The sequence below is a fragment of the Gymnoscopelus microlampas genome, assembly GCF_963454915.1.
Source record: "Gymnoscopelus microlampas genome assembly, chromosome: 19".
Taxonomy (NCBI): domain Eukaryota; kingdom Metazoa; phylum Chordata; class Actinopteri; order Myctophiformes; family Myctophidae; genus Gymnoscopelus; species Gymnoscopelus microlampas.
The window spans coordinates 7,920,983-7,932,965 of record NC_139956.1 but is presented as its reverse complement, the minus strand read 5'-3'; the positions used below and the strand labels follow the sequence as shown (position 1 = coordinate 7,932,965).

The following is an 11,983-nucleotide window of genomic DNA, read 5'->3' as shown; positions in this document are numbered from 1 at the left end:
TGCCTCTTTATTCCAAAACTAGGGATCCACGATATTGAAAATTTGAAGAATTTAGAAATAAACTGTGAAATGGGACATTCTGCATAATTGAAAGGCTACTGTAACTTTTGATACATAAAAAATATATTGAAACCAATACTTTTGTACTTTTTCTCAAGTAAAATGGTAGTACATTGTGGTATTGATACTTTTACTTAAGTAAAGAATCTGAGTACTTCTTCCACTGCACCGTCTACAGTATATCTCAAGTGAATGGTTTATCATAGTTTTTATGTATTCAGATGAATGCTTAATCTAAAATGAAACAAATGCTTTCCCGGTTTTAATGGGTTAAGCCCTGCTTAGGACTCTTATGGGTCCAATTTGGTATTTGTATACATTACAGCCTTCTACCTGGCACGGTGGCAACCCCATTGTCATGGGTTGCGATGGCACCGTCAGGCCAGTCTGACTGGTTTAACAAGAGAAGAGCATATCTTTGCTTTGCTGGGAACTAGGTAGGCTGAACGGGGAAAACCAACCCCGCTGCTGGTAAATAATATGGGCAGATATATTTAGCTGAATATCACAAATGACGTCCGACAACACTGTAAGACATACCGTACAGCTGAGCACCCTGTAAAACTTCAACTTTATTGTCACATCACAAGTTTACAGGTGTAAGAAAGGAGTTATGAGAGTAGAGAAAGAAACATGGGGAAACAAAATTAGATTACAAAAAGACACTCAAACATGTATGTGGTTTGAAAGCCTGGTGATCACTGTGGACCTGCAGGTGTGTCTTCTCTCATAGATGATGCTGTAACACAGAGACAGATAGAGAGGTGAAAGGCATCATATATTTGATTGTAGGAGAGAAGGCACACACCCTTTTATTTACTTACTTCAACAGTGGGTAATTTAGAGCAGTGGTTCCCAAACGTTTTAGCTCAATACCCAAAAGAGAAATCAGATGTTTGCCTGGGACCCAAACTTGTGAAAATAGTTGATCTACAAGCTCACAACGCGTCGCTTCGCGCTGTGTTGCAAGCTTGCAGATCTGATATTGTCACACTTCTTAAACATTTGTTTTTTAATTTAGGGAATTTCTTTGATAATTTTTTGTTCATTCATGAAATTATTTTCGAATTTCTTTTACAACGCATCTTTGCAGAAATCTTTAAAAAATCTTTAAAAATTATAATTAATGGCAACATTTAGGAAACAAAAAATAAAGGGATATTCACTCACGACCCACAAAAATGGATCCGTGACCCACAAATGGGTCCTGACCCACTGTTTGGGATTTAGAGGGAGTGTCGTGGAGGGGCAGTTAGATGAAGATGAAGATTAAAATAAACCTTTATTGATCCCCAGAGGGAAATGTAGGAAGGTTTTATACTGTAGGTGCGTGTGGTTCCGTGTGGTCTTTACTACTATGTCATCAATAGGCACAACAGTATAACTCAAAGCTAAGGCAAATGTACACTTTGGTAGAAGTTGAGGTTGTGTAGTTTGATGTAACTATTGGTAAGATAACAATAGTTTCTCCACTGATCAGAACATTTTCAAATTGTCTCGTTATTAGAAAAAGTCACTCTTCACTTTTGGTACATAAACGCATGCAAACAAAGCAGAATCTGGCAATATATAATATTAGAAAACCTGTCCAGCGTTTATTTATTTATTATACAAAATGTCAACTTCATGTTGATTTGACTATGAATTAGGAAGAAGATGCAGACTGGATCTGTGAATCCGGATCTTCAAATAGTAATATAAACAGAAAGAAAGATAAACAGGAAAAAACAAAACAAATTGCTGTGTCTATTCAAACGGAGCAACTGTCATATATATCTTAACAATATTTGGATCATCATCATTAAGATAACTGCACAACCCAAACCAAAGTGTAATTGTTGCTGTGAATTGACCACTTAAACTCTATGACTGGAGTCCCCCAGGGCTCTATATTAGGTCTGCTAAAGTTCCCCTCAATCAACCTCAAATCCCCTCTATAGATGATTGTATAGCCGATCTATAAGCTTGCAATGTGCCACATGGCGATGCATTGTGAGCTTGTAGATCTGGACACTGGGGGTTCATGTGGTTAAATGTAATGTTTGAAGATAAAGCCTACAGTAATGTACATACGTACCTTCTCTTAGTGGCACCTGCACCAGTCCAGCTGTGGAAAGTTAACATGGCAAACGTATTACTAATTATTCTACCCATAACAAACTCATGATTAAAATGTATATCAGATTATATTCTTTCAGTCTTCGTGTTCATTAGTCTCACCAGTATTGCTCCTCATGTAGCAGATCAGTCCAGCAAGGAGAACCATTAGTCCCGCTAGCAGGCCAGCTGTTCCCATTCCTATCTTAATCCTCTGGGACTCTGTCATAGCCGTATCTGGCAACAACAACAACAAAGTCAACAAACAACTAACGTTTCAGACCACATTCATGTTTGTGATCTGCTTTATCAAATCAGTCACACAAAATATACACCCTTTGGCTTACATACGACATTGAGTTCACTTTAGGCACATATTGTCGGGGGCGGCCCCGGGGAGACACATAGTGCCTTCCTGGGGTTCTGACCAAAAGGCAATATGTGCCTTCTTGGGAGTGAGACTGTGTTGTTCCAAGATCACCTATGTACATTGCTAGTAATATCAAGACTAGAAAAGTGAACTCCTCTGCCAGGCTGGGTTTACCTAGCCAAGGCTGTGTACTGTAAGTCATGGGTTTGGAGGTGCGCTCTATATAGAGGCCACTCAAGATGTGATTCCAATTTGGGGTTGATGTTGCGTTATATGCCGATATTTCTACGAAATAGGCGCCTCCTACTTCTATTTGATGCCAATTACAGACAAACAGTGTGGAATATCAAAACCCAACTTGATAGTCCATGCCGCTGGTAGATTGAACATGATTTGTGTCACGTTTTGTACATTAGGCCCCTCCTGCAAACTACAATCATTGCCAATTGGAATGAATATGTAAAAAAAAAAAAAGACTGAATTATGAAGAAAATGCAAAATGGCGAGAGAGTATGTTTTGCGCGCGTGCGTGTGCGTGTGCGTGTGTGTGTGTGTGTGTGTGTGTGTGTGAACAGCTAATCTCCAGCACCGTTGGCCCGGTCGCTGCAAAATTGTGCACATACTGTACACTCCCTGGATGCCAAAGTCAAACCTCTGCCCCGAACCTTTCAGATTGGCCTGTTATAGCACCACCAGGAGGCCAATTATTTTTAGATCACTCCTACAGATTTTGTCCAAACATCACGGAAATCGGTACACATTATCTCTGTAGTCATGTGATCAACGTGGATTTTCCATATTTCATCCTGATTGGAGATTGGCTTCCAAAGTTTGCAGGATTGGTTTGTTTTGAACAAAATGCCTCAAATCATGAACATAGCATACGATTTCCGTTAAATTTAGCACGCACATTCCCATTAGACCGAGGAAGATTTTTTTTCACATCAGCATCATGGTGGTGCTATAATAGGCCGATTTGCAGTGTCCCATTGCCGTGAAAGGCCTAAGAAGAAATGGCACCCTTTTCACATTGGCCTATTATAGCGTCACCAGGAGGCCACAATAACCAAACCTGACCTGGCCAAGACCTGTGCTCCGAGGATCACTTTTTCTAGTTATTATTATTATTATTATTATATTATTACCCCAGTCAGTTAGCATGGGCTCCTGGAGGCTGGCGTGCTCTACCTTACAGGTGATCTTTTCTCCATGTATGGGCGTGTACTCCAGGTAAGTGTGAATCTGGTACAACCAGTTCCCATTGGTCAGCTCTTCGGTGAAGCTGACGTCCGAGGTCACTTCCTGTCCGTTCCTCAGCCATGTGACTCGGATGGTTTTGGGGTAGAAGTTGTGAACACTGCACACCAGGAGGCCAGGATGACGGCTGCCGCGGTATGGACGCTGAGACCTTAGTCTGACATTGGGCTGCACTGGTGGACGGACACACGCACGCACGCACGCACGCACGCACGCACGCACGCACGCACACACACACACACACACACACACACACACACACACACACACACACACACACACACACACACACACACACACACACACACACACACACACACACACACACACACACACACACACACATTATAGTTATCTTAAACGAAATAACAAAAACTAGAGTTGACAGTACATTTTATTTAACTGAAATGTTCAGGGGGGGGGCACTTTTTGTTTCGCTTCATCGGTGAGGTGAGTGAGGGGTGCTGGTGACACATTTCGGCACCGATTTAGCGCTATTTCAGCAGTATTTCAGGGGCGTTACTCGCAATACTCAGGTCTTTTTTTCCCCTTCTGGCCGGACGCAATTTGTGCCGAGGGCTACAGCCCCTAAAGCCTATGCATTAAGCCTATGCATTAAGCCTACAGCAGTTTTGTCACGTTCTCCTCTAGACTGTGAAATCATTGGCGCACATGTTTGTATGTCAGAAACTGAACAATGTGGGCCAATTGCATTTTATTTTTTATTTCTGTTATTTCATTGTGTTCTGTTGTATAATTATGATATGGATCTTCCTGGGTCTGAAATAAAGATTGAATTGAATATAGTAAGTTGGCTAGCCTATATATATATGTCAGTACCAGTGTTCCCAGATTTTGAGAGAGAAATAAGCAACCGTGTCTAGGAAAACAAACCCAAAAGAAGCAACCATAGGTCACATGAGCACTTTAAACCTATATAGCCTACTGTATACGTCGGCTGTTTGAAAATAGCCGATCAACAAGTCGCGATGCGATGCGCCGTGAGCTTGCAGATCTGCTATTAAAAATAAAAATCTAAAAATCAAATGCGAAACATTTTTTAAACATTCTAACAACACAATTCTGGTACGGTACGGGGCTCCCTGGCACAAAACATTTTCAGATGGGGTCCATGACATGAAAATATTTGATAACTAAAAATTAAGCAAGCCCAAATAAGCAACTATACTTTAGAAACACGCCCCCCAAAAAACGCAACCACCAATATTTACAAGCCACGTTACAGAAAAAACAAGCAAAAAGTCGCTTATAAGCGAACATGGCAACACTGGTCAGTACTCAGCTAATACACCCACCAGTATCTTTCAGTGCATCATACACTGCAGACACGCGGCTCATACAGCTGTGATTACTGATTCTTCTCCTCTTCTCCAGGATGTAAGGGCTCTTGTTGAAGTCCTCCGCATAGCGTATGGTCTCCTTCACGTAGCCAGTGTACTTGCCCGTAACGCTGCTATACTCACCCATCAGCCTCTTGTTGAAGTAGAACTTCTCCAGGTACACAGCATCACTGCCGTCTCTGGCAGAGAACTGGCAGTGCACAAGCCAATTAGCGAATAGACCATCTGCAGGGGTGAAAGTGATGTTAAAAGGTTGGATTTCAACTTGTTTACAGTCTTGCAGATTTTTTTTTTTATTAAGGGGATAAATAAATAAATTAGTCACTTAATTAATTTGTAATGTAATAATAAATAAATGTATTAATAATTAATAAAAATGATATGGTAAATGTAGGAGAACAGGAATTTCCAATGGCCGGGAAATGTCTATATTTATATAAAAAAAAAAAAATAAGCACATTAAAGGCTGATTTTAGGGTTAGGGTTAGAGGGTAAAGTACATTTACTCAAGCACTGTACTTAAGAACAATGTTGAGGTATTCTTTTTTAGTTTTTACTACATCTCAGAAGCAAATATTGTACTTTTACTCCACTACAATTATTTGGCAGCTTTAGTTGCTACTTTGCAGATTTAGATTATTATCACAAAACATACATTAACCACTTCAGCCCTCTATACATTTCGGCCATTTGAAAATAGACGATCTACAAGCTCTCAATGCATCGCAATATGATGCATTGTGAGCTTGTAGATCCAGCCTGATCTCACTTTGGTAGATCTGCTATTTTCAAAAGATTTGTATACATTTGAAAACAACAATTAAAATGGGACATTCTGTATAATGAGTACGTTCTACTTTTGCTACTTTAAGTACATTTCGATACCAATACTTTTGTACTTTTACTCAAGCTTTTTGATTACCAAACTTTTACTTGTAACAATATTTCAGTATTGCAGTATTGATAGTTTTATTTAAGTAAAAAACTCTCAAATGTAAAAAATAACTCACCAACTGCAGGCATAGACAGGATGAGCAGCCAGAGTGCAGAGCAGACACATTTTACCACAGCCATGATCGACCAGGAATGAGGAACAGTTTGCAGTCACTGGCAGTTAAAGCCCCATTTGGACTTTGATGTTCGACGGTGTCGCACGCCAGAAAAGCTGACCTACAAGCTGTGATTTGGTTACTATAACAACACAAACAACAACAGGTTATGTGTAGCCTATAGTCCCTCACCTGCTTTTTGTCTCCGCCAGGCCGAAGGCATGGCGAGAGAGTATGTTTTGCACCCCGTCCGTCCGTCCGTGTGTGTGTGTGTGTCCATGTGTCCGTCCGTGTGTCCATCTGTCTGTGAGCAGCTAATCTCCGGCACCGTTGGCCCGGTCGCTGCGAAACTGTGCACACACACTCCTTGGATGCCAATTCAGAACCTCTGGCCCAAGTTTTTGACATGTGCCTGTTATAGCGCCACCAGGAGGCCGATTTGTGCAAAACCCATTTCTTTATAATACTCCTACAGATTTTATCCAAACATAACGCAAATCAGTACACAGTATCTCTATAGTCATGTGATCAATACGGATCTGTCTGATTTTCCATATTCCATCTTGATTGGCTATAGTTGCCTTCCAAAGTTTGCAGGATTGGCCCGATTTGAACAAAATGCCTAAAATCATCTACGCAGCATGCGATTTCCGTGAAATTGTGCACACACATTCCCACTAGGCCGAGGAAAAAATTCCACCCTTTTCACATTGGCCTGTTATAGCGCCACCAGCAGGTCTGATTTAGCAAAACACATTTTTGGAACAAAATGCCTCAAATCATGAATGCAGTGTCCGATTACCGTTCAAGGCCTAAGAAGAAATGCCGCACCTTTTCACATTATAGCGCCACCAGGAGGCCACAATAACATACCTGACCTGGCGGAGACCTGTGATCCGAGGAGCACTTTTTCTAGTTCCCCCTGTATTCTGAATTAAACAGTAATTAAAAACCAGACTTCTACGCAGCAAAAGGTTCACAACTTTGATGTAGTTGTTATAAATGATTGGAGTTGCTTATTTTAATGAATAAAATGATATTCTTAAGTTGAGTTAATAGAACATAACTAGTACATGTAGCAGTGGTTGGAGGTGGCCTCCCTGGTCATTGAGATTTACACCTTGGTGTTGGGAGGACACCTAGTGGTAGGTGGTAAGTAGTCAGTGTTGTATAGAGTACAGAAGTCCTGACGTCACTCGTTCATCCCCTGGTTCGTAAAGTAATTTCTCTATGGAGAATAACATTGGGTCATCTTAGAATCGTCTCATATAAGAATTGTGGTCCAAAAATAAACAAACTGTCTCGGCGATATTTTCAGGGAGGAGGTTCTGTATCGTTTATGATAGTCAGTCACTTATATTTGATACAGTCTGTTTCTGGCGAAAATGTAACTAATTCAGCGGAAGTAACATTATCGTTTTCTCACCGTCAGTTGATGTTTCATATCCATAAGATTCAAACCGCCGGGATCATTTGTTTATTTTTGGAACACAGTTCTTATTTGACGCGATATTAAAGACGTCTATGGGAATTCAGAACGGGGGTGGAAAACCGCGAACCAGGTAGGATGTGTAAATTACGTCAGACTTCGGTGCTCTATTGGTGATTTTGTTAGCGGTATAGGCAGTGCCAGCTTAGCGGAAGGGCTTTAGGTGCTGAAGCGCAGGGCACAAACCTTGGGGGGGCACCAAACGGCGTGGAGAAAGTGAAAGAAGACAGAACTATATCGCCGAAAAGCACCAAAATGTAGAAGCAGCGGCTGCTGAAGGAGCGCTAACACGGTGAAACGCGCCGGTGAAACGTCAATTTTTTCCGCACTGCACACCACCCCAAGCTGAAAAAACGGTCCCGGGGGGCACCAAAACGGGTCGTAGCACAGGGCACCACGAAGGGTTAATCCGGCCCTGGTGGTAGGACGCTATTTTAATGACGTCACGCACACGTCGCTTAACACCTACACGACAGGTCACACGATGGACAATTGATAAGCATCTCTAGGCTCATTCCTATGTTAATTCATGATGGTGTGACACCTGGCAGTCACCAGCCTTTGTAAACTTTGTTGAGGTGTGAAATAAGGGTTGTTTTAAATCGATGCGTGTGCGCGCGCGTGCTCCTGCTCAAAAAAGGGGTTGCAAGCCGTGTTACCAAGTTCCAAAACCAATGCATCCCTGCATGCGGTAGAAATTTGGTCTCTCGTTACAAGAGACCCGGGTTCGAATCCCGGGTAGGACATAAAAGTTATGGATTCCAGCTTTAATATCATTTTATTATATTATATAATATAATATATATTTTTACCGATGTCTGATATTCCGATATTGTCCAACTCTTCATTTCCGATACCGATGTCAACCGATACCGATATATGCGAATTGTCAGGTAACAACATCACATATCTAATCAAATAAAATGGCTATAATATCAATATGGTATCTAATAAATCTAATAGAATACAATGACAATGGTTTTCAATTACCGTAAGTGAGTCCCGGGGACTCACTGGTGGCCATTTATATGAGTCCCACTAATCTTAGATTAGATGTTGGCCTATTACACGCACGCGCGCGCGCACGCACGCACGCACGCACGCACACACACACACACACACACACACACACACACACACACACACACACACACACACACACACACACACACACACACACACACACACACACACACACACACACACACACACACACACACACACACACACGCTTTCTGCAGTGCTCTAATTTGAAAATGACTGAAGTCTGTCTCATTTCTCTCCAAAAGCCCTTGAATATGATTAAGGATTACTGTGATTATGGTAAGCTCACATCTCACCGATATTAAATGTTTAAGCTAATATCGGCAGATAAAGGCCGATAATATCGGACATCCCTATTCCTGGGTCATGGGTGTCCTGGCTGACTTTAGAGGGTTTTTAACAACAATGAGTGAATGAATGGACATTAACTTAGAGTAGTGTTATAGTTGAGCTGTGTGGCTCATCATCTGTCATTCATGGTGTCTGACTGTGTTTGTTTTTTAGCACCCTCGGGTGGACAGATTTGCAGACAATAATAAACACCTGAACGCAATCTCTGGATGGATAAAGAAGAGTGGGCTCTTCTTCCTTTTTGACAGAATGTTTCTTGTCAAATTCTCCGTAACATACTCACTATGGGATATCAGCGCCTCCTGGCGATGAACAGAGCTACATACCATAAACTCCCGGGCCATTCATTGGCTGAGAAGGGTATGTCACGTGTCCGGTAACCCGGAACCGGCTTAAAGCCGCTCTCGTGACGTGGCTCATCCTCTTTCGCTTCTCTGCATGGCAGATGAATACAGCTTAACAGACATACCAGAACGATATCTTTGAATTTACCTTGAAAATGGACAGAATACAACTCTAGCCCACCAAGGTGGTACCTGTACCGACCTACGGGTTTCCTCCGTGTGTAAAAAAAAAAAAAAAAAAAAAAAAAATTCTCGTTCCGCTCCCGCGGCTCTATCTTCTACTTTCCAAGCTTTTCTCTCAAAAGTTTTTCCACGTGCTAGCACGGTGACAAGCCGGCCGGCTTTTAGCCTAGCTACAGGCTAACTAGCTTAGCGTTAGCTTTTCTCCACTCGACGCTAGCACCAACGATGGAGACTCCACGCGCCTGCGGTTTGCAGGTCTGCCGTCGTCTCATTGCCGGAGATGACCCCCATGGCTTCTGCATCGCCTGCCTCGGCCTACACCATGCCTATGCAGCGAGGCATTATCCGAAGGCACAGGGACGCTGTGAGGACTGCGCCCTCTTCTCAAGGCTCCATCTCGACTGCCGCCTAGCCAGGGCGCAAGAGTTCCATGAGGGGAGAGGCGACGCCCCGTCCCCGACCAGGGTTACAACCGACTCCGGCCCGGGGAATGTGAGCGGTGCAGGCATCCTCGTGCGTCCCAGCGTCACCATGGGTCCTCCAGCAGCCCCGGGGCTCCAGAGCGGCGCAAGCAGCCGCCCGCAGCACCAGCCTGCTACACCAGCCGTGCTACGCAGCGCGACAGCGGCCGCGAATGCTGTGCCTGGGGGGTCCACTCAGGTACAGCCAACCAGCGGCCCTTCCTCCCCCTCCTCCCAGCCGTCGACTCCGCTGCTACAGCAGGCGTACCGGGACAGCGGTGCGTGGGCAAACCTCAGCGAGGACTCCGACGACAACGATGCTCGCAGCATGGAGGAGGGGGAGGAGGAGGGCGAACTACCCTCCTACCAGGAGGCTCCCGAGGAGGCCGCCGTCTCCACTCCACGTCGGGACGGCGACATGGAGTCTTCAGGCAGTATCCTGGCGCCCAGCTGGCCGGCCGCGCAGGAACTGGAATCCGACCCCGCCAAGCGCGAGGAACCAGTCTCAGCCATTATTGACAGGGCTTTAGCCAGATGTGGCCTCGAACGTCCGCTGGAGGAGCGAGCATCCTCCAGCGCTCCTGATGACGAGTACCAGGGTCTGACCCAACAAGACGAGCGCGCGCCCAGGTTCAGGAAGGTTCCGCCCGCCAAAGGCTTCGCGAGGGTCCTCATGTCCACCTGGGCGAACCACTCCGAGCCTACGAGGCTGGGTTTTCCTCTCGACGTAGTGGGAGCTCCCACGATGGGTCTGATCGCCTGCCCCCCCATGGACCGCGTGTTGGCCCAGGGCATTGTGGACCAGCGACAGGCAGTGGCCCTCACCCCTGAGCCTCATTTCACCGTGCCGAAGGAAAAGGCACTTTCCGTGGCGGTGAAAAAAGCCTACAAATCATCGGCGCTGGCGGCTCGCGCGCTAAACATGGTGGCCATCCTCCAGGGCTCGACCGCGCGGCGCCTGGCCGAGCTGAAGGAGAAGTGGGGCGAGGACGCTGAGGAGCTGGAAGCCCTTCAGCAGCTCACCATAAAAGTGACTCGCCACGCTACAGCATGGACCGGAAAATCCATGGCGGACAGCGCAGCGATTGAACGGGCTCGGTGGCTCGAGCTCACTGAGTTTCGAGCAGAAGTGACCGATGCAAAAAAGAGCGTTATGGCGCTCCCTTTATGTCCAGATAATCTGTTTGCGGGCGCCTCAGAGTTCCTCCGCGTCTCGACGGAGTCCAGGAAGGCACAGCGGGAAGCAGCGGCCGGCGTGCTGGAACCAGCCCCCCCACCATCTTCCCGGCCCGCAACGAAAGGCCAGTGGCCAGAGGACGTTCCTCCTCTTCCCGCCGTGGACAGGCCAACACCTCCCGGTCCTCCTCCTCAGCTCGGCCGGTGCTCGCGAGGTAGGGAACAGGCGGGCCAGACCTCCACCCCGCCAACAACCCGCACCCAACACCAACAGGCCTCCACGTCGCGACAGCGGGAAGCCTCGCCGTGGCGGGCGGGGTAAGTGACACTCTATCGCCGGTGCACAGACCGGCTCAGCCCCCCCCTCGGCCGTTCATGCTGGGGAAGAGGACAGTGGCTTTACAGGCCTCGGTGGACAGAGTCGTGGACGGCTCCATGAGCGCGAAAAAACTTTGTGTGCAAAATGTGGACTTTTGTGTGCAAAAAGATGTGTGTGTTCTAAACATGTGTGTTCAAAACACGGTTTATGTAAAACCCTTTTTTGTGGAGAAAATAAATGTGCTGAATGCTACAAACCCGCTCATTATTTCACGTGGCCTAGAGCAGAGGAGCAGTGGTGTCCCCGTTCTCGAGACATCTCTGCCCCAACGCTCTCATTACATAAACCCACAATGTCTGGATCGCCCGAACCCCGGTGTTTCAGACATTGCTGGGGTAACCTCTGTGCATGCAATGAATCAA

General features: G+C 45.4%; 2 protein-coding genes across 2 annotated transcripts in view; both read right to left on the bottom strand.

Annotated features, from left to right (window-relative positions):
• Window positions 1–11,983, bottom strand: part of LOC311035199 (H-2 class II histocompatibility antigen, A-U alpha chain-like) — a gene marked incomplete at its 3' end in the record, with an annotated part of 48,964 nt that overhangs the window by 22,898 nt on the left and 14,083 nt on the right. The window lies entirely within an intron of this gene.
• LOC311034594 (rano class II histocompatibility antigen, A beta chain-like) lies at window positions 625–6,285 on the bottom strand. The gene is made up of 6 exons (XM_084042475.1): window positions 6,156–6,285; window positions 5,101–5,370; window positions 3,673–3,957; window positions 2,281–2,394; window positions 2,138–2,167; window positions 625–799 (listed from the first exon to the last, which is right to left on the bottom strand). Exons 1-6 carry the CDS (start codon window positions 6,217–6,219, stop codon window positions 759–761), a joined length of 804 nt encoding a protein of 267 aa, XP_083898601.1. The 5' UTR covers window positions 6,220–6,285; the 3' UTR covers window positions 625–758.

Coding starts and splice junctions, on each gene's coding strand:
- LOC311034594 (XM_084042475.1), bottom strand. CDS start 6,219: ATGGCTGTGGTAAAATGTGTCTGCTCTGCACTCTGGCTGCTCATCCTG. Junction 5,371..6,155: donor CCTGTCTATGCCTGCAGTTG/GTGAGTTATTTT, acceptor TCACCCCTGCAG/ATGGTCTATTCGCTAATTGG. Junction 3,958..5,100: donor TGATGCACTGAAAGATACTG/GTGGGTGTATTA, acceptor TCCGTCCACCAG/TGCAGCCCAATGTCAGACTA.